The sequence below is a fragment of the Carassius gibelio genome, chromosome B20 (genome assembly GCF_023724105.1).
Source record: "Carassius gibelio isolate Cgi1373 ecotype wild population from Czech Republic chromosome B20, carGib1.2-hapl.c, whole genome shotgun sequence".
NCBI classification, from domain to species: Eukaryota; Metazoa; Chordata; class Actinopteri; order Cypriniformes; family Cyprinidae; genus Carassius; species Carassius gibelio.
Genome location: NC_068415.1, coordinates 16,689,051 through 16,717,045, shown reverse-complemented (window position 1 = coordinate 16,717,045; position 27,995 = coordinate 16,689,051). Strand labels below are relative to the sequence as shown.

General features: G+C 36.9%; 1 protein-coding gene across 2 annotated transcripts; it reads left to right on the top strand.

The window, feature by feature from the left end:
* LOC127984435 (PIN2/TERF1-interacting telomerase inhibitor 1-like) lies at positions 1-27,995 on the top strand. Of its 2 annotated transcripts, none has more exons than XM_052587072.1 (7): positions 1-140; positions 959-1,068; positions 1,326-1,418; positions 1,510-1,591; positions 1,914-1,997; positions 7,315-7,400; positions 27,119-27,995. In XM_052587072.1, the coding sequence occupies exons 1-7, from the start codon at positions 122-124 to the stop codon at positions 27,794-27,796; spliced, it is 1,152 nt and encodes a 383-aa protein (XP_052443032.1). In that variant the 5' UTR covers positions 1-121; the 3' UTR covers positions 27,797-27,995. The 2 variants fall into 2 exon arrangements, with proteins under 2 accessions (XP_052443032.1, XP_052443031.1); XM_052587071.1 differs by having other exon boundaries at positions 7,315-7,409.

Genomic DNA, 27,995 nt, shown 5'->3' with positions numbered 1-27,995 from the left:
ATAATACTGTAAAGTTTTTGACGCCAGACATGAATTCGTTAATTTATAAAATACATTAATTTCAACCAGGCACAAATTGGACGACCTGCCTGTTCCTCCACGTGTTCAAGGACCCCTCAAGATGTCTATGCTTGCCGAACGTGAGTTTGCCAGTTAAAATATATTTTAGGCTAGTCGTATACGTTTTAAAACATTAGTTGCCATTTTTTTTGTAAGATTGTATTATGAATGTGTATTTTATTTGGATGAATATGTTATATTAAAGTCATTCTTGCGTTCCGCCACGTTGTTAAGCATGTTGCTAGCAGACTAGCCATCGTGGCTCTTTAATATAAGATCAAATTTGTGACCCTGGAGCACAAAACCAGTCTTAAATCGCTGGGGTATATTTTTAGCAATAGCCAAAACAACGTTGTATGGGTCAAAATGATCGATTTTTCTTTTATTCCAAAAATCATTACTATAAGTAAAGATCATGTTCCATGAAGATATTTTGAACATTTCCTACCCTAAATATATCAAAACTTAATTTTTGATTATTAATATACATTACTAAGAATTCGTTTGGACAACTTCAAAGGCGGGTTTGTCAGTATTTAGATTGTTTTGCACCCTCAGATTCCAGATTGTCAAATAGTTGTATCTAAAGGCAAGCAAATATTGTCTGATCCTAACAAACCACACATCAATGGAAAGCTTATTCAGCCTTCAGATGATGTATTAATCTCAATTTCCACAAATTGACACTTAAGACTTAAGGTTTTGTGGTTCCAGGACACACATGTGTTTTCAGATTCGTATATTCAGTTTTATGCTGTATCTAATAGACGCACAAGTTTTGTGATAAAGGTCTCTGATACAAAAGTAACATTAAAGTGTATGTTTTTTTTCCCTTTAATTGCAGTGGTTTACTATTTGGAGATTGTAACGTAATGTTATTGTTTTGATATTTCATAAGCTCGTCGTAAGCAAAAGTGGTCCGTGGACCCCAGAAACAGCGCATGGAGCAACGATGAGTCCAAATTTGGACAGAAAATGCTGGAACGTATGGGCTGGTCCAAAGGAAAAGTAACCGACTTAACACATTATTTAACAAAATACAAATTTTAGCATTAAAGACCTCACATCTAGAATTTCAGAATGCAATAAGATTAAAATCAGTGGAGATCAGTTTTCCTCTTGTTTCACTAGTGGTGTGTGGTGGATGAAAAATCAGTGAACCGTTTAAAAAAAAAAAAAAACGTGTCTTGCTTAGTAATGTAGAAGTTATGGTTCTAACTGTATCATTATATTCTTGTGTTTTTCCTGGTTTGTTTGTGTGGCAGGGTCTTGGCAAGAGTGAACAGGGGTCTACAGAACACATCAAGGTTAAAGTCAAGAACAACAGTCTGGGGCTGGGCACTTCAGTAAACAACGAGGTGAGGAACCTCCTGTTTTCTTGGCTTTGAGATTATTTGTTCCGTTTTGTGCTTTTTCAGTCATTGTTGATGGTGTTTTTTGTGTTGTTAGGATAACTGGATTGCTCACCAGGATGATTTTAACCAGCTCCTCGCTGAACTTAATAACTGCCATGGACAGAACAACACTGACAGTAAGCTGAATTTTAAACATGAAGTGCGCAACACCACCAAAACGCAAAAAAGGGTCAATTTAATTACGAGTGAGAGCAGTTCATTTGAACCTTGGGATATTTATCATCGCAGCTTTGAAACATTTGATTTCTGCTCAGTGTTCACTAGGTGGTGCTATTGTGATGTTAAAATGACACGAAATGTGATGTGAGCTTGTCATGTTGAGAAAAATCTGTTTTCATTTCTCTTATGCTTTAGGAGTGTGTTGCCTTGTGTGTGATAACCTTTCTTTATTTTATAATTTTCCTTATTTGAATTTCTACTGTTTTTGTATTTTTTCAGACCCCACTCAGGAACAGGGTTTTAGTTTGGAGGAGAAGTCAAAGACGTCCAAGAAAAGGGTCCATTACATGAAATTTACTAAGGGTGAGTCACTCGATGTCACAACGTCTTCCAGATCAGCTATTATATTTCGTGACTTTATTTTGAGAAAACTTTGCTGTAAAACAGTGGTTCTCAACCTTTTTGACTCCAAGGTGCCTCATTGTCCCCAAAATATTTATACAGTAGACCCCATGACCTTTCTTTTTTTTTGATGTACTGGACAAGGATTTGGATTTTTATTGAATTTTTTCACAATTTGTAACTGATAATACTGTTAAATTTAGACTTCCTAATATATTTATGATTTTCATGGCAGTGGGAATCCTGTTTTTTTTTTGGAAAAGTTAAAGTATCTTGAATCTTTGAATTTGCCACAGCCCCCTACTATTAATTAATAATAATAATAATTTGTGTGCTTCTATTCTGCAATTTACCTTTTCACAAAGAAATCACTTGAGTTGCTCTCTGTGTAGTCAGACCTGTCTATTTACGTCTGGTGGTAAAAGGTTGTTTCTTTTCTTTTGTTCAAACAACTTGCATGACGTGTTAATTTGAAAAACATTCACGAAGCCAAGCCAGTTTTTTTTTTTTTGTATTATTTTTCAATTTCCTTTATAAATTAAGCCCCCCATCCATCACTTCCTGTGTTCAGCAGCTGAACTTTGTATGCTTTGGCTCATGTAGTAAAAGCTCACGGGTCAGCGCTGCAGTAGATCAGCATGCTCAAACTGTGCGGTCAGCTCAACCAGAAGTACAGAACATCATGAAGCTCCAAGTTTTCTGACTATCATGTTAACCTGAGTTTGATCTGGCAGATGAATGATCTCCCTGCATGTTTTGTCACGTACTGTTGACCTCTGCTGAAAGCCTCACATCCTTCCCAACATGGGAAGCACAGCGGCCTGATGTTTGTTGGAGGTCTTGATGAGTGGGAAATTTAATTGCCCTCAGGTTTTGCATTCTTGATGCTTCGACATTTTTAAGGTTGGTATTTCTAGACTCTAATTTTCCATGATGGATGTTTATAGAAAATGTCAGGAATGTTGTGAAAAATTCGTCATCTCTTATCACCTGAGAGGACACTGTTGCATACCGCTCCTAAGCTTGACTTCCTGTTTCCTGTGAGGAGCACGGGTCAGCGCACTTACTTCTCAAAATGGCCTCAATCAGCACCTGATGAGTCCCACAGATAGCACCGCATCCAAAACAATGTTAACGTTGTTGTTGTCGTTGTCTATGTGTTCTTTTTATAGCTTTTGTCTAAATATAAGAAGGAAGACCTTCGTCTTAGTGGATGTGTCTCAGGTCTCTTGAGACGGACACAACCTCATCACGACCCCCTGTGGTAATTGGGCCACCTCACTAACCTCATGTCCGTGACCTCAGCTCAACTCTGATTGGTTATGGCTGCCCTTTGCCTCCATAAGTCACATTTTGTGCCTTCCTGAGGTGAAAAAGCACCACTCATGCTCATTAGTAAAAGACTTCACATTCTAAAACCTTAAGCATTTATAGCTTAACAGTAAAAGGTATTCATACTTTATTGGATGCGATTCCACCAAAATCCTCTTTGATTATGGTTTATGACAAATTAATTATTGGATATAGAATGTGTACTTGTAATTTGATCTATAACATTGTGTACGAGGTTTGTTGCGGTGTCTGAAAGTGGAACTAAGATGTCTTTGAAAACGTGACACTGGTTGGGTTTGTAGTTAGTTGTCATGGCTGTTGGCTGGTTGTGTCATAGCGTCGGGGTTCTGTCCATCTCCCCTGTGGAGGCTTTGTTGATTGGATCACCTTTTGCTGATATTGGTTGCTCTCTAACCCACAGAAGGCTTCACCTTTTGTACGTTTCCTGAGTCCGCCTCATCAAAGCTGTTGCTAGGTTAAGGCCTTTAATTGACTAAACAGATGAACTAGTAATATCTATTGCTTAAAAGCGTGCTACTCATTTTAAAGTAAATGTGAAATGTAAATACTTCAGTATGGAGACCAATAAACTCTTTTATATACTAGTGTACTATCATCATAACGTGTTTAGAGATATTATGCTTCAAACACTACTGTTAAAAGGTTTGGGCCTCAGTATTTAAATGTTTTTAAAAGAAGCTTCTTATACTTACAATAGGCTGCATATATAAGAACAAAATACTGTAAAAAAAAAATATATATATTTCCAAATGTAAAATATTATTTTTAAGTGTAATTTATTTCTGTGATTGAAAAGCAGAATGTTCAACATTCTCTACATTCATTATCATTTTGATATGTTGTTTTGAAGCATTTCTTCATATTTTATTATTCTAATTATTGATATTGTAAATGGTTGTCCTGCTTAATGTTTTTTTTGGTAATGTTGATCTTTTTATTTTTAGGATGCTCTAATTGAAAGTTTAAAAGAACAGCCTTTATCTTTGTATATTTTATTTAGTCACTTTTGAACAAATTAATGCATCCTTGCTAAACAAGTATTCTCTTTTTCGTTTTTCAAATAAAATAATTCTGTCCCCACATTTTTTTTTTTTATTTGTAAGAATCTTTTTTTCAGAACAAAAAAATTTATAATTTAAATTGTAATTTTATTGTCTTTTTCATATATTTTTGTATTTATTATGTATAACTTATTATATATACATTATTTGTTGTTTTAATATTACATATTCCCTTTATCTAAGCAATGGTCTGTTATTTTGTAGAAAATTAAAATAAAGTATTGTTTTTGTTTTTTAAACGCCAAATAATTTTTATATTTTTATTTAATTCAGATGATCTTTATTCTAAAAACAGCAATAAAGTGAGTAGTTGTCAAAACGTTTGACTACCAACAACCTAAATGTGGTGTACAGAGGCCTCTTGGTGTTGAGTATCCTCTTGTTTCTGATTGTCTTTTGTCAGGTATAAAGGTGGTGTGACTTCATATATTTCTCTCAATCTCATTAAGATGTTTTGGGCTGGAGTTTTAAAGATTGATGAGTTTCAGAACAGGAGAAAGGCACCAGCGTCTCCCGCGCCCAGCTCAGACATGAGCAGTGTAAACCAGTAACCCAGATTTAATTGGCTGCACATTTATCAACTGATCCAGAATTTCTTGATGTGAGTTGAACCTCAAGCACTTCATCATCTGAGGGACTGAGAGGGTCAAGCTGTTACACAGATGAACCGAACAATTTTGGACCCCCTTTATTAATTATTGACCTGATTTCGCTTCAGAAACCAACCATCCCATGTAATATTTTCATCGTTATAGTTCCTGCTCGGCCAGTTAAAAGAACACCCCTTCATCTTTTTTTGTCATCTTCTCTTCTTGTTCCAGAAAATCCTTTTTCCTTGTTTACAGCTTACAGGTTAGAATTTATCCAGGTGTCTTATGAGGCAGTCAATTAGTATTTCGCTTGTCAGATTAGCAAGTCGATCTGAAAAAGCCTCTGTGATTGCTAATCTGGTTTGGCCAGAGTTCTGTCACATTTGTTGCCATCTCAACGGTGATCTTGCTTCCAGCAGGATTTCATAACCTTGTCCTTGTGTGCACCAGTAGACTGTACTGCCACTCTTCTGTGGTTTGGGTTTTCAGACACTTTTAAGAGTTTGTTTTTGGTGAAAGGAATAGTTTACCACAAAATTGTTTTGCTTTGAAGAATATCCGAGCTATATTTTCAATATAATGAGATTAATTGAGGACTAGTGCTGACAAGCTCCAGAAATGCTGAAAACATTTACGGAAAATGTCTGAATCCCAATGTTTTTTTGTTTTTTTTTAAAGAAGAATCAGTTGATGTAGTTCACAAAACTGATCTGCATGATTATGAATTGGACTGGTTTAGCTCTTGCATTTAACTCACTGATTCAGTCACAGTGATTAATAGCCGACTGTATGGAAAGACTTTCAGTGACTTAAAGGAGTCATGACATGGATTTTTTATTTTAATATACCTTAAGATTTACTTTTAGTAAATAAAATTAGTTTATTTAATTTTTTTTTTTTTTTTTTCAACCCTCATTCTTACCCTTTCTCTAAAATGACCTGTTTTAAAGGGTGGGCCATTTAATGGTTTTCAGGGACCAACCACTGTTATGATTGGCTAACCTTATAGCATAAGAAAAAATATCTAGGCCCACTCGCATGGTTCCATCATTGATTTCTATTTGCTTAGGATGCGACGTGACACTAGCATTCTCCGTAATCAAGAGTCAGTGTTCAGATCCAGAACAGATCATTTTATAAGCTTGATTAAATAAATGCTGTTTATAATGAGGAGGATTTTTAAAACTATGAAACTTGCAGGATGTGTTATTGGTACAAATACCTGTCATTTGCCAAAAATAGATTTCTCATGTCTTCTTAAAATTTCAGTGTGGTTTTGGACACAAAGCTGTCATTTGACTTTTGAATAGAACGCTTGAGCCCTACGGACAGGTTTTCATATTTTTGAAGTGTAAAACCCTCAGTCCCCATTCCTTTGTTATATAGAAAAAGCAAAAGCGATCAGAACATGACTCAAAATGTTCAATCTTAGTTGTGTTAAACCTCTGATGGTTTCCAGTGGCATTTGTAGTAGTGCCCAAAACTAACCTTTTGTTAGTTGATAAATCTCTTTTCCAAAAGTAAAAAGGTCATTTTGGGGCTCAACTTGTTGTCCACTGTGTTCAATGTTCGGCCTGGCCTTTTGTTTAGGCTGCTTACAGGATACCTTGGTTACTTGAAGGCAAGGTCTCCCCTTTGAAAGCCATGCTGAAAAAGACCCTAGAGCAATAAATAAGCAAGTGTTATCAGGAGCTGCTTGGAGGAAGAGGATGCAGCTGTACGAACAGGACTCGCGGCTGAGACGGGCGCCCATGCACTCCTGGAGCCTTTGAGCTGCTTGAAAACGGGAGGTTTGAGGTGGGGCCGGCCCTGCACCGTTTGTTTTTCCTCAGCCGTTTCATCCCCTGCGACCACGCAACATGCCCTCTTTTACCTCTTAACCTTTCCTCTCGGCAGGAGTTCAAAACCGTCAAGTGACCCTTGTCCATTTAAATCAATAGTTTACACAGTTGAACACCACTAGAAAAATATATCCATTTGTCAACAGGTTGCGACCGGAAACGTTTCCTTTTCATCTCCCCAGACATTTGTGAAGTGCATAATAAACACTGTTCTCTTTTTAAATCGACAAGGAACTGACAGTAACATCTTTTAAAGATGTATTTAGTAGCGCACGTTAGCTGGACAGGTTTGGCAGAAGCATCTGCATGTTGAATAGAGCCCTGCCGCCCTCCTATTAAAGCAGAACGCGAAATGTTTACACAAATGTCCTATTGTGTGGAATAATGTCAAAGATCTGTAAAAAGTCTCCTTGTTTTTAACCTTTTCTCACAGGAAAGGACCTGTCCAGTCGCAGCGAAACAGACCTAGCTTGTATTTTTGGGAAGCGATCGAAACGAGAGACAAGACATCAAGATGAGCTAAGCGGTGTAAGTTTACAACACATCCTTTTTTTTTTATTTATTTTATTTTTTTTTTTATTTGCTACAATAATATTCCAGGTTCAAGTTTATATATTAATGTTGATTATCGAAAAATATTTCCATTTGTCCCTCCTTTTTTAGTTAAACAAATAGAAAACTATATGCGGCACCATGTAAAGTTAGAATTGTTTTTTTTGTTTTTTTTTTTGCTTTTTTTATGTTTGTAATCCTTTCCTATCAAAATGCTTGCTACGAATGCGAAAACACAGAAATTCAAACCTGGTCTGAATTTTTTTTTTTTTATGATGATGATGGACGAAAGTTTCAGAGGCAGTGTTTAAACATGATTGACACAACTTGAGGTCATTTTTATTTTCTAATGTGAGAACATTTGGGATGAGAATTTTGGACTTGGTGTGACCTTTGTTGTTGTTTTTGTGGCAAAATTCTGCAATTTTAATAGGAATCCCCTCAGTCCAGTATATATGTTCTATGAAGGTGAAATATTTCCCTTTGCAGATTTCACAATTTTCACTGATTTTCCACATTAACAAACCATATTAAACATCCTTAGTTTGAAAGTGACTTCTGTTTTATCTCTTGCCAAACGTTTGAAAACTGTGGATGTTACTGTAAATGTGTGGTAACCAACATAACCAAGACACAAATGTTGGTTAAAGGCTTAGTTTACCAAAGAATTTTAATTCTGTCACTAATTACTCACCCACATGTCATTCCAAACCTGTAAGACTTTCGTTCATCTTCTGAACACAAATTAAGATATTTTTAATGAAATCAGAGCGCTTTCTGATTAGGGGTGCATGATTAATCGAACATGATTAATTGCAATTGTTATGCACATTTAGTCAGTAAAGCCAGTTCTGTGATTAGAAGTAAATATCCATCAACTGCTTTTAGGTGGAGCAGCATTTACTAGACAGAGCCATAGTTCTCTGACAAGCTATGCAAAATCGCGTTCAAAATCAAAGACGATATAATTGTAGGATTATGAAATCGTTTGCGATAATGGAAGCTTCTCAGTGAACTACAGCTCTGTGTAGTAAAATGCTGCTATCTGAGAGCATGTGAAAATACCAACTTTTAATAACATGTTTTAAATCCAAATTCACTTCATAACGTCAGTCAAGTGTTTGAAACAAATCCTTCTGTGAGATGATGTGGCTTCTTAAACAGGATAATTAAGGCACACAATATTTCATAGCAGTCTAAGCAGTGATAATGGCTATGTTGATTAGCATTTAGTTTTAGAAGTACTTTATGATGATGATAAATTATAATTATAAGAACTCTGATAAACCATATATTGCCGTAGTCTTGTTTCATAAGTCACATTAAAAGTTAAATCTTCTGTTTATTCTGCTGCAGCGTCAGGGCATATCTGGAGTTTCAGCACGAGAGTGCTCTCTGGCCTTTGGATGTAGATTTACCGCTGATCACAGCAATGTTGTTTTCGTCAACGATGACGATAACAAAATGATTTCGTCGACGCACCTTTTTTAATGACGATAATGCGATGATGACTAGCAAAAAATGGCTCTAATGTGACTAAAACATGACGAGACGTTTTCGAGTTTACGTTGACGAGACGGAACGAAAATGATTATAAGTCTGATGTTCACAATGCATATCATTTCTGCCTATTTTGGAGAAGCACCCGGCTGCAGCCTGCAGATCGAGACGGGGCTGCACCTGGGACGGGGCTGCACGTACTTTTAAATGCGCACTTGAGCAGCGCAGCACACTGTGACTCCATGTTGCTTTGAGCACATCATTCTGCACCCGCAATGTGCATACGTGCTTTGTGCCCTCTGTTTTGAAACGTTTCATATTATCATGGGTTTTAGCACTGAAAGATTATTAAAAGCCTATATTTTTACACCTAGCATACACAATAGATTTAAAATTGGCATAATTTAATTGTATATTTTTTGTGTGTAGTGAAGGCTATATAAATACATACACTTCTTAGCTCTTGACATTCATATATAAATATAAAATTGTGATATTTGCTGCAGGGTGAGGGCTTCGATAACGCTCTCTTTTTTGACCATACATGTATTTGCATCGCTGAATGTTTGTGTCACTTTTATTAGACAGGGTTGTATGATGTTTGTGTTTACAAATAATATGCATCTTGTTGTTGCACTGGCAGACAAATTGAAGCACAAGTTGTAGAGCATAAGTATGTGTTCCTCAATAGCTTATATTTTGGGCACGTTGTTCATTTGCACTTTAGCAATTTCTCAAATAAAGCCACAATTGCCAAAGTAAGAATGTTTTTATTCCTGGCTTTTTTGTTTTTTTACTAAAATTGACTAAAACTTGACTAAAACCTTTTGGCGTTTTCGTAGACTAAAAATTGACTAAAACTATCAAGTTTATAACTAAAAAGCATTTTCGTCCAAAAGACTAAGACTAAAACTAAAAGGGCTGCCAAAAACAACACTGCATCACAGAACTATGCTTCACTGAAAGATGCACATGGCAATTGCAGCTTCTAGCTAATCACAACTTATTGCCTTTGCAATTTAATTTCGATGAATTGTGCAGCCCTGTTTCTGACCCTGCATAGACCCTTCATTCATTAAACTGAAATTTTATGAACTAAGGTCTTACGGTTTTGGAATGACATGAGAGTGAGTAATTAAGGACCAAATTTTAATTCTTTGGGGTGAACTAACCCTTGAACCTTAGTGTTACTTTAAGATCTGAAATGAGCCTTTCCTCTATGTTGAGTGGACATTTGAAGTGCTGCGTAATATTGAGATGTAGCAGAGCAGTTGCAGCAGATTGCTTTATCACCTTACAGTCCAGCCCACCTGTAAGCACCGCTGACCTCTGCTTTCACGTGACCCGCTCACAGCAAGTTTCAGGCTGATAATGAGCCGTGTCATAGCATGCAGTCTGACTCCACACACGAGTCACTGTAGGCAGGGATCCCACTTAAATCCCCTTAACGGATTTACACCCTCTCTCTCCTCTTTCACCCCTAGTCCTGTCAGCCACCTCTGTGGTCAAATCAGTGTATTTCTGATGATGTGCTAGTGGGCACGATCAAACCACATTTCCCCATCAACTCCCAAGTACAGGAGGCTGTGATAGAAGTAAAAAACAGAATTACTGATGATCCCTTTAAACCCTGGAAACTTGGTTTGGAGAAGTTGGTTTGATGGGATTATTTAGTGGAGTTTTTGGCTTACACGGCTAGTTTGGATTCAGTTTGATGGCGGCTCTGCCAGCCCCTGTCGTCTGTATTTTCTTTGCAAGTCCACCTTGAATTTGGCATTGTAATTTATTTCTACATCAATTTTTTTGTGAGCAGACTTATCTTTTGCTTATTTTTTTGTTGAAATGTAAATACTATACTGCCGTTTTGGGGTTTTGTTCTTAGTGTGATTTGTATTTCCATAAGGAAATAACCAGTGCTTTGCGAGGCAGCAGAAGAATAGATTTAGGTAAGCTTAGGTTTTAAGCTTTGGCTTGTAAATGAAATGCCACATCAGAGCTGCTTTGCTGTTGTCATGACACTCGGCACGTGCCTCGTTTTTTTGGCTGCTGTGCAAAGACGGTGTTGTGTTATAAGTTGATTCTTCTCATACAGCATATAAATGGCTGGTTATTTTGGTATTTTCTCAAATTGAGTGTGTGGAAAAAATGAAAAGACCAGTTTGTGTGTCCATTTTCAATGGCATATATTCTAACAATATCAATAGGGGATTATCAGTCAGCATTTAATGTAAAATGTCTTTAATTTACAAAATAAAAAATAGATGGTAAAAAAAAAAGTTATTCCTTACAGGAAGTTCAAATAAATAAATTCTTCAGTGTATAACTCATAAAACAGGAAGTTGCCCACATTATTAATGTTTGGTTTTTAGAGATCTAGTTGTTAATGTTCCAGTGTACGTGGAATTATTCAACGATGAGCGGAGCATGTTTGCTGCATGCTTATAGGATGTTTTATCAACTGATTAGATAATGTAGGGATTGCTGAACTAATCATGTCTGCATTTTTACATATCTGCATTTTTCTACATTCCTCATTCTTAACTTTCTATTCATTAAAAAGAATCGTGAAAAATAAAAAACGTTTCCACAAAAATGGACAATTAAATGTTTTCAGCATTGATAATAATGTTAATAAATGATACAAAACTGTTTCTCAAGCACAAAATCAGCATATTTGTTTAGACATTATTATAAGTTATTAAATTAGTTGATTTTACATATTGTTTATTATTAACATTTTATATATTTTTTAACAGTCGCAGTATGTGCATGTTGACACGCATCATAAAGTTTGTCACACAAATCTGTTTAATTTTCTTATTTTCCTCTCGGTTGGTAGTGGTTTATGAAATAGGCCTACATCTAATGTATGTGGTCTAAAGCCCCCTAAACTGCCTCTTTACTGAGAAAGCAACACAATAGGAGCAGCTCATGCTTTTCCTAAATTTGGAAGTGTGCTATATATTTATTTTTTTCTTCAGCTAATCGTTTTGTTGCAGTGTGTTATTGTCTTGCTCTGAAGGGACTTCATTGACCGGATTGAAAACCAATCTGAACAGGCTCACAATGGTATCCCAGGAGGCCGTGTGGCGAAGGGCTGGTGGCGAGGGGCAGTTAGGCCTGCATAGGAAGCCAATGAGGGGGCGTTGTTTATGTGTGCTTTGTGTGCTTGTGCAGCGATATGGCCAGTGGAAGATTTTTTCCTCAGTGCGTGCTGTAGACGCATCCTGGGTTCACGATGGGACAACATGTAGAGCTGATGCTTTAATTGCTTAAGTCTGAGCAAGGAGGGCAATTATCAACCTGTTCCATAGAGTTTTTGTGACCAGACTTGTATCATCAGTGTCACTTTCGGGTTTTTAGTGCATTGCTCAGTTAGTGTTCCTGCAAAGTGCTGATCTCACTGCTGCTGTGTCTTGGCCGCCCTCACTCCCACCTCTTGCACCAGGGGTTTTCCTTCTTTCCCTCAGAGCTTCCTGCCAGTCCCTTATCTCTTGTCACAGTTTTCTCGGACTCTGACACACACACACACACACACACACACACACACACATGCATGCACACGGGAGGCCGTTCCAAGTCACCGCTGATCTCATTACCTTGATTTAAGAATCTGTAATGGAGCTGTGTATATTTTGTTGGCATAGTAGTAGTGTTATTTTTTTTGTTTGTTTTAAGTTACACATTTTCTTTGTTCACTGTGGTCCTGATTTGAATAAGGCACGTCTTAATTTGTTTCATAATTAATGATGATGGAAAAGTCTTATCTCCTGAGGAAGTTCAACAAAAATGGAAAGTGACTAAATCGCTTCTCCATCTTTCTGTGTCAAAATCCAGTTGCCGCCTTTTTACCTGCATAAACACATGCTGAGTTTGAAATATTGTGATGGACAATAGTGGAACACAGTGGGTGTCAACCCATTTGATTAAAGGCCCTCTATCCTCAAAGAAAAGATATTTCTGGTCCATCTGTTGTAATAGCTGCTCAATATTTTTTTATATATATTTTTTTAATTAACTGAAAGTAGCATAGGAATAATATTAAAATATTGAAATTAGATGGTTAAGATAAATTCCATAAGTTCCAAGAACTAAACGTTCTCTAAACTTACTCGATTACCAATGACTTTGCAGCCGTTTTATTTTTTTTAACAAACACCTAGCAATTTCACAGCAGTTTCTGCCTAATAAAATGAGTTTAGAGCTTGACATAACAAGAATATATTAATTGCAGATATGTTCAGTATTTTATTAATTTCCTTGACTTTCCATACCTTTAAAATTCCGACATAGATCGTAGTTCATAAATAAAAATTACAGTTAAGGTCACAAATAAAATAAGAGCTGCAGTGCCAGTTTGCTTCTTAATTTTTGGCTGTTTTAGCTTATTTTCAAACTTTTGTCTGATTTTAAATTGATTTAGCCCATCATGCAGCAGGATGTTTGCAGAGGCCCCCTAGTGGGCCCCGGCCCCCGGGTTGAGAACCATTGCCATCCAGCATGTTGGAGAGACGGCATTGACCGTTGTCTGGGGGCCGTGCTGCTATCCATCACTGCCTTCTGCTCTGAACGATGTGGGAAAATCTCAAAGGCAGGGAGAATGGTGTTCACGACTAGCGCTTTTGGAATTACAATGGTTTTTTTGTGCCTTTCTCACAACCGTCCGCTTCACTCGATCACTTTTATTATTTTAATTTTTTTGTATTTCTAGCTTTCAGTATTTATTCCTTATGTCTTATTATTTTACCCCCCCCCCCCCCATCTCTTTCTGTCTCGTTGGCTCGTTCTCTTCTCGGGGGCCTTAGTTAGGCTGTAGGCTAGTGTGTATGGAGTCATGAGGAGTGGGTGTGATTTATCTCCCTCGGCCCCTCTGTAGCCCCCTCCACTCCGGCAGGCCCAAAGGAAAGAGCCGAGTTTGCTTGAACGTGGCTCGGTTTGCGAGGCCCCAGCATTAGCTGAAATAAACCCTCCTGCTGCTGGTGAAAAATGTCTTGTGATTGGCTAATTAATCAGTCAAAAGGGGAGCGTCGCGGGCTGTGACTTGAGGGACCCAAGCAGGCGACCGCTGAGGGCCCGCTGATAAATGGACTCCCTCCTGCTTCATACATCAGTGAAACTTAGTCATTTTTTACCACTGCTCTTTGCGTCAATGGTGGATCGCTAAGGCCTACACTTATGTTTCGCGTGAAACTCCATCTGTGTGTGTGGAATACGTTTCAGACAATCGTCAGATTTGGGCTGCACTTTAAATTGCTCAGTAAATATTGTCTATTCAGCATAATCTGCACATATGAGTTTTAGGTTTAAAATTGTTGTCCAAGATTTTTCATTTTAAAGCAGCAAACAATAGAGTCTGAAAATTGCATTGATAAATTTGATATTTGTTTTGATTATAATTTGAATAAGTTTTGTATAATTTTGTATAGTTTTTATTTTTTATTTATTTTTTATTATGCTCATTATTGCCTTTGCCATTTATTTGGGCTTAAAGAGATCCATTGATACCTGTTGCTGGAAATCCTTTGCCCTAAAAACAAATTTTAAAATAAACACAACTATTCAAGTATGGAGGTAAAAATATATAAATGTAAAGGTAAAAATAAATATAAAGATAAAATCTATCTAATCTAAAGAGACCATAAGGACATTTATGAGGTTTATATAACATACAATGTTAGATTTCCATTTCAAATACATTCTGGTGTTTTGAACTTTCTGTTTATCAAAGAATTCAGAATTTAAATTGTATCATGGTTTCCACAAAAATATTAAGCCTCTTTTTTTCTTTTTTCTTTTTTAAGCAAACAGCAACATTTTTCAACATGAATAATAATAATAATTTTAAGCACCAAATCATAATATTAGTTATTTCTGAAGGATCTTGTGACATTGAAGAATGAAGTAATGATGCTGAAAATTCAGCAATTTGTAATCACAGGAATAAATTAGTTTGTAATAAAATGTCAATAAATTTTTACTGTTTTAACTGTATTTTTAATTAAATGCAGGCTTGGTGAGCATAACAGACTAATTTCAATAAAAAAAATCTGTTATTGCAAGTGAGAAAACTAATTGTACCTGAACAGTTAACTTTTTTTTTTTTGAAGTAGAGATTATTATTATTATTATTATTATTATTTATTATTATTATTATTATTATTTATTATTTAAGCTTAAACAATTTGAGCTTTTTTTTTCAGCAGAGAAAAATATTCTGTATATATTTAAACTACACTCTCCCTATGTAAATGTAAAAATAAATGTACGTACATACAGTCTACATATACAGTGTGCATATATATATATATATATATGTATGAATTGGGTTTTCTTCTCTTAAGTATGTGCTGAGACAGTTCATGTCTGGAGTTGTCTCCATGGTTCTGGTCAGGCATGTCCTCTCGCTGTGTTTCCAGGGGTTGGCGTGACCCTCTGTGGTCTCTCCCACTCCCACGCCAGCTCCAAAACAAAGCCCTCAGACTGGAGGTTGGTACCTGTAGCTGTTCTGAATCAGCCCACGCCCGTCCTCATGAAGGATCGGCGGCCAGTTGACTCACCCGTTCCCCTGATGCCGCCGCTTCACCAAATGAGGAGAAGAGGCTACACCGTTTGGCAGATGAAGTAGTAAAGGGGCGAGAGGCAGCGATGTCATTGGCCGCATGGGCGTCTGCTGGTGGGCGGAGTCGAATACTGAAATGCTGCTGAGGATGCAAAAGTTGAGCTCCAAATATGCCAGCAGGCTGACGTGGAGCTTCGTCCTCATTTAACATGTTATACAAATATAGAGATAAAACTCCACCATCTTATCTTATCTTCAGGCTTTTAAACGTTTTGTAATTTTACAGTTTTGGGTTTAGTAAGGTTTTTTTTTTTTTCTTATGCTCACCAAGGCTGGAGTTATTTTAGAACGTACATAAAATCTAGTACTACTGTAAAATGTAATTGCAATTAAAAATATAAATTTCTAATTCTATTTTCATTCTCTATTGTAATATATTTTATGCAATTATGAAGCTGAATTTTCAGCATCATTGCTCCAGTCATCAGTATCACATGATCCTTCAGAAAATCATTCTAATATGCTGATTTGCTGCTCAAGAAACATTTCTTATGCTTAATATTTTTATGGAAACCGGGTTTTTTTGGCCTTTGCTGTCACTTTTGATCAATTTAATGCATGGTTGCTAAATAAAAGTATCAATTTATTTCAGAAATTGTAGTGATTGTTGGAGCCATGGCTTGGTGATTAGCATTGTGTTTTGGTGCGTTTGTGGGTGGTGCAATATCAAATCTGGCTCGCAACATTTCCAGATTTCATTTTTCTATCCCTTTCATTTCCTGTACTAAAAGGCTGCAAAACTTTAATCATTAAAATGAGAAGTTACTTTAAGTATAAAACCTTTTTTTTCCGCCCACATGCCTGGATCAGCCCATGGCGTATTATCACTAGAGGATAAGTGCTCATTTAGGAGCAGACAGCAGTGCGCACTGGCACGTTGTAACCATGCGCTCCATTGTGTTTAACTTCTCAACTAATGCAGTAACCGACGCCTGTGCGCCAGTGTTCAAAGGCATGTTTGTTTTCGAGCGGGAGAGCCCTAATATGTTCTCAGATAACATCTAATTGCCTCAAACAAAAGCACGGCCTCCCTTACGCTGTTGACAGGGACACAGAATAATGAAGAAACAGACTGAGATGACTGCTTGCTACTTACCCTCCGGCAGCTGGCTTTACGCCCATGCCAACCCACTGACACGTACAAATTAATGTGAAAATAAAAACGGCAATAACTAAAAAGGGTAACTGAAATGGCCAACATCTGCAGTCATTGTTGGCCCAGGGAGGGCTGCCCTGGCATGATGATTACGGTACGAACAGAGGAAGCTATTCGCCTGATGCTCATGAGAGCCACCACCGCTGCTGAATTCGTGGGCCTCGGCTTGCATTTAATCACCGCCAGTTTAATCTAATAAATCACCGCAGGGCAGAGAATAAATGGTGTGTCCTCTGTCTTGGGGCTGACACATCAGCTCCTTGGAGGGCACGGAAAGGCAAGCACTTTACAATGTAAAGCAAGCAGAGTTTAGTGATGATGCCCTATGCAGCGCATTGTCGCCATTTGTTACTCATGATAGGTAATGAAGTCTGAGGTTGGTGGAGAGGTCTGCATCACGCCAGCTTACTGTTTCCATTAGCTGGAGGTCTTTATTCAAATACCTCTTCATCACTTACACCTTCATTTGACCCGTTTCATTCATTCTTTTTTTTTTTTTTTTTTTTTTGGTTGCATTGTTTTAATTATTAATATTGATCATGTAATTAAATATGATACATAATAATAATAATTATTATAATACAAATATACACTAAAGATATTATTTTAGGTTGCATGGTGTTAAATTAGTACAACATTTAAAAAAAATTTATTTTAATTTAAGAATTATTAATTTATTATAAATTATATAGTGTATAATTTTATTTTACAAATTTAACAAACCATGCAAGCTACAAGAATGTCTTTTGTGTGTCAGTTACTACTACTACTACTACTACTATTATTATTATTATTATTAATAATAATAATACAATAATAATAATAATAATAAAATGCGTAAAAAATGTAGTTTTTGTTTTGTTTTAACATTTTTACATACGCATCCTAAAAATAGAATTTGGTGCTTTATTATTATTATTATTATTATTATTAATAATAATAATAATAGTAATAATTTTAATTACATTGTAATTGTTTTAATACCATTTTAAACTTGCACAATGCATACAGAAAGTGGATTGATGTAGATTATTAATAATAATAACAACAAAATAATATGTGGCTGTGCTTGTTTGTTTCCATATCTGTGTAACTTTTGATCCACTGCTATGAAGCCATTTTTTTGCAACATTCGAATGCATCCTTTATTTTTGTTTGATTGAAGTAGTCTAAAGTTTTGAGTACATGATTTACATGGTGTCTTTATTGCTAAGAGCATAATGCTTAATGTACATTTAAAGTACCTGAGAAACATGAATCAAAGGATGGCTTGTAATTGGACTGTTTGCTTTGTTTCACTTCGTTACATTACGTTCATGTAATGTATTATATCATGATAAATGTTAAAGTGCTCATTAAAGCATGCAAAGCTCTGTATTGCATGGGTGCCACCTGTTTTGCTGTCCGCCCACGTGAATGGTATGAAGGATGGCGCGGCGGGTCCTTTCTCCTCATCAGGGAGGGACAGCTGGGTAATCTGGGTCCCGATCCATAAGCCCAGGCCACCACCAAATTTATAATAGTGGCAGGACAATGAGAACACACTCGCACAATCAGTCCTCTTCCCAATATCTTCTCAATATTATCCATCGGCTTGTGAGTGTAATGGGCCGGGATCTATTTTGTTTAGAATATAGTTTAACTTGGAACCCTCAAAGGAGTAAATTATCTTCAAATGCTTCCGTCCTCAAAAATTGGGATAAGAAGAGAAAAACACCGTGTTGATGTATCAAATAATTTTTTTTCCCCCGAATGAAAAGTGATTGATCATACCAGTCCAGCTTTTACGATGCCCTTATCTATAATTGATGACCTCCATGATCTAAATAATTTATTTTATTTAGTCAGGAACCATTTTGTTAGTTTAAGAGTTTTTTTTTTATCCTTTTAAAAATGATGAGTTAGCGTAACAATTTTTTCATAAAGTCGAGTTTAGTTTGCAAGATACAATCAAAGCAAGAGAGACCAATACAAACTCTTAACACAGTGTATTTTTCTTAAATATATTTTTTTAACTTTTTTTTTTTATATATTAAAATATATTATATGTATAAAGTGCTTAGTAGTAGTAAGTACAGTATAAGATCGCTATACTTGAAATAATCATAATGTTATGTATATTATTGCCCTAAATTGCAGTCTTTAATCTCTGGAAATGTTCTACAGTTGATGATGCCCTGAGAGCATCAGACATTATTTTTTTTTTTTTATGGTTTAAAAAGTTATTTTTTCTTTTTCGTTTAAATTTAAATACAAATGAGCAAAACAGGGATCATGATTGGAGAACAATGAGATTCAAAAATGATCATTTTGATAAGTCTGACGTGGAGCTTCATCCTCATGATAAGTCTGATAAGTCTGATTTGAGAGACACCAAAGCACACTTTTTTTATTTATATATAAAAAAATATTTTTCAAGATTATAATTTTTTTTTTAAAGATTTTAGCACAGTACTAACAAATTCTGAACTTACCTGTACCTTGCTTGTTCTGCATGCCCGCTGTATTAATGTATCTATACATTTATTTTTGAAGGTTTAACGTCCTCAGCTGGGATTATTGTAAAAGTATTCCAAAATATTGGTACTAGAAATAATCTTAACTTTATATATAGCACAGTGTTATTGTACCATATTGCAGTCTTTAATCCCTGGACACTAGAAGTTCTCATTGCTGACGCAGCATTTTGCAGTGCTAAACTAGCATAGTCAGAGCGCCGTGTCTCTATGCAGGAAGGAATATTACTTTCGCACCATAAATTAGGGACTCTCTGACATAGCACAGAGTGGGACAAATTAGTTGCAGTTTTCAGCAGCAAAATCAAGAGTGTTGTCACGATTTGGGTTTTTTATGTCCGTGAACACATTTCGACAACGTTTTTTTCCCCCACTGTCCCTGGCTGCTTCAGACTGTCTGCTGCAATGTGTTGGCGTCAGCGGCGATGTCTTGTTCTTCAGTTTCCACACCGTGGCCTTTTGAATGTCCCGACACCCCCCTCCAAGTCCAGCCCTGCTGCCGCGCCACCCCCACCCCTCCAGCCGCCCATGCCTGGGGAGAGCGGAGCAGGAAAGAGCCCATAGCTCCTGCTGCAAGGGCCTTATCTGAGCACTGCACACAGTTCAGGGAACGCATCCTCTTCCTGGGGCCTCCCATCTGCCAGGAGCAGAGAAAGAACGAGGGGAATGTGGAGGCAGAAGAAGCCAGAGAGCGTCTGAAAACATTCAGGGGCAGTTTTTGATGTGTTTACACCCTCATTAGGACGTCCAAGCACAGTCATGAAACCTGGACTTGCGTTATCTCCGTGTCAGCCTTCCTGCTCGCTTGTTTGTTTGTGTGCGCGTGCACGTATATGTGCTTGCCTGTGTGTGGTATAACCCAATCTGTGCTCAGCACTGTTGAGGGAATGCTACCAGCAGCACTTCTCTCGGCACATTAGAGAGATAAGCCTAATGGAGGTCCCCAGGCGGTGAGACGTCGCACCACACACACACACAAACACACTATCACCACCTCTCCGATGAAGAGGATTTCCCCACTCGCTCCATCTCTCTTCCTCTTCTACTCGTTCTTTCTCTCCAGAGAGTAATTTCACAGTGTGCCTCAAAATGCCCCCCAGTCGTTTCTCCCTTAAGTCCCCGCTACACGATGTCAGCCACATCTCCTCTGAAGACCTCTTTCAGCCCCCCTCCAAACCAGAAATATAGATTTTCTTTTATTTGGAGGGAAAAGTGAGACTTCTGTTTTAATGAGCCCACATCTGCAGTTCTCCACTCTTCCTCTGGGCATCATACAACTTTTGAGGGACCTGTGGCAGGTCCATTCTTGGACTTGATGCTCTGCATTTAATCCAGTCAAGTTCACACATAGCAGTGAGTAGTGAACACACACACCTGGAGCAGTGGGCAGCCATTTTTGCTGCGGTGCCCATGGAACAACTGTGGGAAGGTGGAAAAGAGCACTGTATATTCACTCCCCACACCTGCACTACTGAGACTCGAACCTGCAACCTTTGGCTATGAAAGCAGTGAAGACTGCCATCTCTTCTCTTGATGCCCTTCAACTGAAAAGTTACAACCAAGAGTTGTGCAATTAGGCATCGTAGCAGTATTTTATTTTCCGAGTTGTGTATAAAATAGCAAAAGGTAGTTCTAGTAGCTCACTGACTATAACCATTTGACATCACAGACATAGAAAGCTCTATGATAGTGCCACCCATAGTCCAAAATATGTATAAAACGAGAAATAATTTACGTTATATTAAACCATTTGAGTCATAATACCCAAGGTTTCTTTTTTTAGTTCAGCATAGTATTAAGATTTCTAATAAAATATAGTAATTAGTCCTTTCAAACAATTAATCGTGATTAATTGCATCCAATATAAGTTTTGTTTACGTTATATATGTGTGTGTGCTGTGTTGTGCTGTGATGTATATATACATACACAAGCGTGTATATTTAAGTAAATTTGTGTATATAAAATATTTATATAAAATATAAATTATATATGAATATAAATGTATACATATGTAAATATTTGTATTTTATATATACACACACACACACACGTATGTGTATTTATATATTAAATATACACAGTACACATTCTGTAAACAAACTTATTTTGGATGAGATTAATCACGATACTAATAATACAATAATACAAACTTTTAATTAAACTGTGACCAATAGGTTTTTTTTTTTTTTTTTTTTTTTTTTTTTTTTTTTGCTTTTGGCATTCTTTTTCCCATTCGTTGTAAATCATTTAGTTCTTGTTCCTTCTCTCCCCCATTGATTTCCTTTCTTCCCTCTATTATCTTTAATCATTTAAAATGTGGGGGAAATAACAAATCCGTCTGCATAAAGAAGTGAAAAATCATATAATGGTTCTTTGCATGTTAAATATTATTACTTCTCTCTGGTGATTTATGCAGAACTTCTCCAATCATTTAGTTCACTTAAACCTGCCCTTTTCTAACTTTGACCATAATCTTGCATCTGACTCTGTCCAATCAATAACTGATTAATATGTCCAAGTCCTGCCCTGCTGTTTTTATATTGTATTTTTTTATTCTGATTTGGGATGCACCGGTTTACCGGCCATAAATCGGAACCGGACGGTTTTTACTTAAAATTGAATGTGTGTTGAGTGTGTTGTTTGGATTGCAGAACTATTCAGTTGTTGCCTTTAATTTCTCATGGTTACAGTTAATCTTTTAATTTTATGCCAGTTCTATGTAGTTTCATATATAGTGTTTTATATACTATGCAGCTTGTTTATGCACACTTTCCTTCCTTCCTTGTTTGTTGCTTTAAGATAACAAATCGAAAATCGGTATCGGAGTCGGCCAGTTTGCTTGTAAAAAATCGGTATCGGAATCGGCCATGAAAATCATGATCGTGCATCCCTAATTCTGATACATCACAATACAGAAAACAACTGATGACTACTACTACATTACTATTTTGCAATTATTATAATTAGGGCTGTCACTCTTGTGAAAAAATCTTTTTCGATTTTTAAGATGCAAGTGTTCATTGAATCGATTTTCCATGTTTATAAAAAAAAGACGTTTCCTTTTTCGTCAAATAATGGACAAACGTAAAGAGAGCGCTGGAAATGCACAAGTTAGCGATATTTCTTATTTATTGGCATGAAGTTTCGTGCAGAATAACAAACAGCAACATTCTCTAAAAAAATATATGCAGAGGGGACGGCTACCATAACAAAAGAAAAACATCACTGAAGGCTTCAACTCGGCTGCATTTATGATTTAGGCAATTCAAAAATCTCCAATATTTTAAATAATGATTCAATCCATTTCAAACAACTGTTAAAAAAAAATGAAACTTTAAATGGACTTGAGAACAGACCATGTTTGTTTTTTGTTTTTTTATTGAACGTAACCGGCACTAGGCAGGCATAATTAAAGGCTAGGGCCATTACAAATTTATTGGACAGGAAAACAAGTCGATCAACATTTTCAGGGTCCAGAGCAGAGCGTTTTTTATTCACTATATGTCCAGCTGTTGAGAAGACGCGCTCCGACTGCATTGATGTCCCAGGGACACTCGGGTACAGCTGCGCAAGGTGGGGATATTACTGCCAATTTTCCACCACAAAAGCCAGTCGCTGTCAGCTTGCAATGGTCCTTTTCATAACTCCAAATAACTCATAACTAGATGCGCGAATGAGGCGAATCCGCATCTACCATGCCGCGAGACCTCCAGACACGCATTAACGCGTCTTTACATTGACTTAACATTGAAATCATTCGCGCCAGACGCTCTTTTCGCGTTTTGTGTGAACGCAGCATAAGAGGTCGCTTTCGACGTCACTGGATCTTATAAGCACGTTAAATTGTTTGTGAGTTTTGTTACTTCTATATTTTTTAATTGTTTAATTATTTTAAAATGAATAGTGTACATATTTGGTTAAATCGATTCCCTATTTTCATTTTCGAAACTTTTGTCATAAAATATTTTATCAATGTTTTTGTTCTTCAGCTTTAAGCTCTACAGCATTGTTAGTTGTCATATGTATTTAGTTGTTTCTTGGCTGTACAAAACCTTTTTTTTTTTTTTTTTTTTTTTATGGTCCAATCCCTCCATACATCTTTTGAAAAATACTGTTTTCACCGGCGTCTCTGGCGTAATGTAGCGCACCGACGTGGTCTAGGGCCAGCTTCAGAGCTGGTATTCTTCACTGCAAATCATTATGCATTGAGGAGGCCATTAACAAAATGAAGATGAATGGGAGAGAGAGTCACCGTGATAAACTATTGGAGGATGACAGTGTTCCTCTGTGGTCTTTCAACATAGTCACCGTGTCGTGCTACAGTTTGGCCTGTTATGATTAAGCTGTGTGCTATTCTAGAACGTTTGTTCTTTCTCTTAATGCTTATAATCACTGTCTTAGTTTGGCCAACACAAGCACTGACTCTCACTCATCAGGCAAGTTTTTCAGGAATCAGTTGTTTAATCCAGTCATTTACACAGTGACTTCTAGATAACACACCCTTTTGAATCCGTTTCCTCTTTATATATATACATGGTGGGGAATATTATACAACATAGCGTAAAGAAACATTAAGACATTAACAGAATCAGATTCTTGACCGATTAAGAAGAATAAATGTTTTCAGACTTATTTTTAATTTAAACTAAGTGTTTGGTTAATGTCTCTTAGCAGATAGTTCAGATGAAGTTCAGTGATGTCACTAGATACTTGGGGCAGGTCTCAGCATGACTGGAGGTTTAAGCATTTAATGACACGCATACATAGGGGTGTGTGCATCGAGGCTCTTTAAATTAATTGAGGGGTTGTCCTGTTCATTCCTAACAGACAGGACTCTTTCACTAGTTTATGTGATTCCTTTATCAGCTTTATTCCACTTTCATGTTGAGTTCTTTGTCTAGTTTTTGAGATGATAATAAGATGATTAGAGGTGCTCCGATCACGATCGGCCGATCGTTATGCGTATCTCCTCAGTAAAGCCGGTTTTCTAATCAGCGGTTAATTCCATCAGGTGCGTGATTTCACATAGAGCAGCTGTTACTACACAGAGCCGTTGTTAATAGAGAAGATGCGCAAATCACGTTAATTTTCAGCGTTTATTGGCCCATCTTCTCAGTTAACAACGGCTCTGTGTAGTAACAGCTGCTCTATGTGAAATCACGCACCTGATGGAATTAACTGCTGATTAGAAAACCGGCTTTACTGACGAGATGCGCATAACGATCGGCCGATCGTGATCGGAGCACCCCTAAAGATGATGGTAATTATTATAATGACAACAACAATAATATAGCCTAACCGCAACACAAGTACATTATAATAATAATGATAATAATGAAATGTGATGTAATAGCAATATGCTAATGTTGTTGTGTTATACAGTTTGTACTTTTTCTTTTTTTTATTATAAAATGCTAATGCATTATCACTTGATGATGATGTATATAAATTATTGTATTATATAGTTTTTTAAATAGCAATAATATTGATAATGAACTCATTATTATTATTATTATTGTAAATTATTAGGGCTGTCAAAAATAGCGCGTTAACGACATTAATTAGTTGTTTGTTGTTAATTACGTCAAATTTTTTAACGCATTTCACGCATGTGCAGTGTGACAAATTATTCAGGTCAGGAAAGTCTCGTCGATCTCTGAATTCTCAAGATAGTAAAAAACAGCGGCGAGTGCTGCGACGAAAACACCGAAGAAGCTTAAAGGGGGGGTGAAATGTTATTTCATGCATACTGAGTTTTTTACACTGTTAAAGAGTTGGATTCCCATGCTAAACATGGACAAAGTTTCAAAAATTAAGTTGTACGTTTGAAGGAGTATTTTTGGTCCCAAAATACTCCTTCCGGTTTGTCACAAGTTTCGGAAAGTTTTTTTTGAGTATGGCTCTGTGTGACGTTAGATGGAGCGAATTTCCTTATATGGGTCCTGAGGCACTTCTGCCGGAAGAGCGCGCGCTCCCGTATAGCGAGGCTGAGCAGCACAGACATTTCACTGATCAGAGCGATTCAGTGATCAGAGCGAGAGCGTAGCGAAAAGTCACAAAAGAAGTGTGTTTTTGGTTGCCAGGGCAAGACAACCCTGCACAGATTACCAAAAAAAAAAACAGCATTAAGGGACCAGTGGATGGAGTTTATTTTTTACAGAGCATCAACGGAGTTGTGCAAGTGTTTTTGTTTGTTCCCTGCATTTCGAAGATGCTTGTTCACAAGGCCCAGTTTGACGACGGATTTGCGTATCGTTTATTTCTTAAGGATGATGCAATCCCAAGGAAAAAGGGTCACTATCAATGTGTTGGAACCGCAGGCGGTGAGTAAAACTGCTTCAAATATCTCTGCCTCCTTGTTAGTGCGTCTGCTTCCCATGCCAGAGACCCGGGTTCGAGCCCCGCTCGGAGCGAGTCGTTGCTGCTGCTGCTTTCGTTCAGTTTCAGCCTCTGGATCTGGATAAATAAACGGCTGAATCTGACTGTAAGCCATGGTTTGTTTTGGATGATGGGTTTTCCCTCACGGTAATGTCACAGCTTCCACATGCTCTCAACGCAAAAGCCTATTCGCGCTCGTGATTCTTTAGCTCCGCCCACACGTCACGCCTCCAGCCGGTCGTGTTTTTCTGGGAAAAATCGGTACAGACTATCTCTCTCTTATGAATATAATAAAACTAAAGACTTTTTGAATTTATGAAGGATGCAGTACTACTCTATATGTACTCAATATTAACAGGATATTGAGTGAAAACGAGCATTTCACCCCCCCTTTAAGGTTTTACCCCAGTTACTCTCAAATACATTCATGCCAAGCTCGATAAACAGAGATGACTTTGGTAGTTGATACGCTGGACCTTCTTCCTGTTATAGCATCCTGTGTTTCACACTGCCCATGCGCAGAACGCCTACATGCAATGCAGCGAAAATTACAGCTGTTTGGAAAAGCATATGCATTTTTACTTGGTTTTACTGGCACTTTGAAGCCTTCAGAACGTGAAAATATCGATCCTAAAGTATTGTGGCAGAGCAAATGAACACCTCCCAAAAACAAGAGTGCCCAGAGTGCAGAGGGCGCATGTTTGTGTTTCTGAGTTCATTCTTTCGAGTTTCTCTATGCATAATTTCATAGATATGTGGCTATATTTAACCACTGATTCACCTAAAACTCTTACACTATCTGTAGTTAAATGGCATGGTTTGATATAGTGCTCAGGTAAATTTGATCGAAGTAAATGTTAAACTTTTGAAATTCAGAAAAAAAGAACCACATATTGATGAATCAATACATAAAAATTATGTATCTGTGTCCTGTTATTTATCTTTTGGTATGCAATTCAGAAAAAAAAAATGGTTAGGATTCAGGTGATTTAAATAGTGATTAATCCTGATTAATCCACTGAAAATTCTGATTAATTTGATTAAAAATTTTAATCATTTGACAGCCCTATAAATTATATGTATTAAAACATAAGAAATGCTGTATAATTACCTTAGTAATTTGTTTTTTTTAATGAAAAGTAATATAGATATAGAAGTATAATTACAATTTATCAACATCATCAAATAAACCAATAAATGAATTGATTTTGAATTTTATGGTACACTGCATAATTCTGTTATTATTAATTGTACGTTTGGTATGATTATTATTACTAAACTCTACACCGTTTTTATATTTTAGTAAATTACTATAAAATGTAAAAATAATCACAACAGTAATAATGATAATTAGTTTTTTTATTCTATTAAAAAATTAATAAGTTTTATAATAAAGCTGTCCATCATCAATGTCATCATCCTCATCATCAAATAATTAACCAATAAATGTATTTATTTTGAATTTTTCTTTCATGTCATAACTTTTTGTCATATTTGTCTATATCTTTCATTTAGGGAAGCAGTGGGCCTGACTCTCAGGAAGAGAGAGAAGAGGACAAGGACACAGACACTGATCCCAACCCAGAGACACAAACAAACACCGTGACCAGCACACTGACCATGCAAGAGTACTTCGCCCGGCGGATGGCCCAGATCAAGAAGACTCAGGCAGGACGAGACCCAGCCGCCTCTTCATCTGAGGTCAGCAGCAGTGCACCTTCTCCACTGGCTACACCTGCCTCCATGGAGGACTCCCCCAACACCAGCGATATGGAGCAGTCCAAGAAGAAGAAAAAGAAGAAAAAAGACAGGGAGAGTGATCAAGATGGTGTAGAGGAAGATGCACTGACCTCAGTAAAAGGCGAGAGTGGTGAAGAGCCAAATCGCTCCCAGAAAAAGAAGAAAAAGAACAAGAGGAAGCGAGAGGAGCGGGATGAGGATGGGACTGAAGTGTGCAGTGCCCCTACAGTAACGGAGGGTTCCACTGAAGAAGACGCTCCCACCACGGGAAAGAGGAAGAAGGACAAAAAAACATCTCTAGAGGTTGATTCAGATGAACCCAAAACAACAGAAATTGAGATTATGGACTCTAAAGTTTCAGATAAAAAGAAAAAAAAGCCAAAGAGAGAAGAGGAAAGAGTGACTGAGGAAGGGGTGTCCAAAAAGAACAAAAAAAAACAGAAACAAAAATGATTTTTTTACAATTGACTGCTCTTGACTCTGGACTCTGATACCGTTGTGATTTTAATAAATAGTTAAGATCACCAAAATAAAAAAATTAATAGTGAGATAACCAAAATGATTGGCAGCAAAGCCTATGAATTTACAATTATAATTGGTTTTTATCTCCATATTTAAACTTTAAAAAAAATATTAAAACGTCTAAACTTTT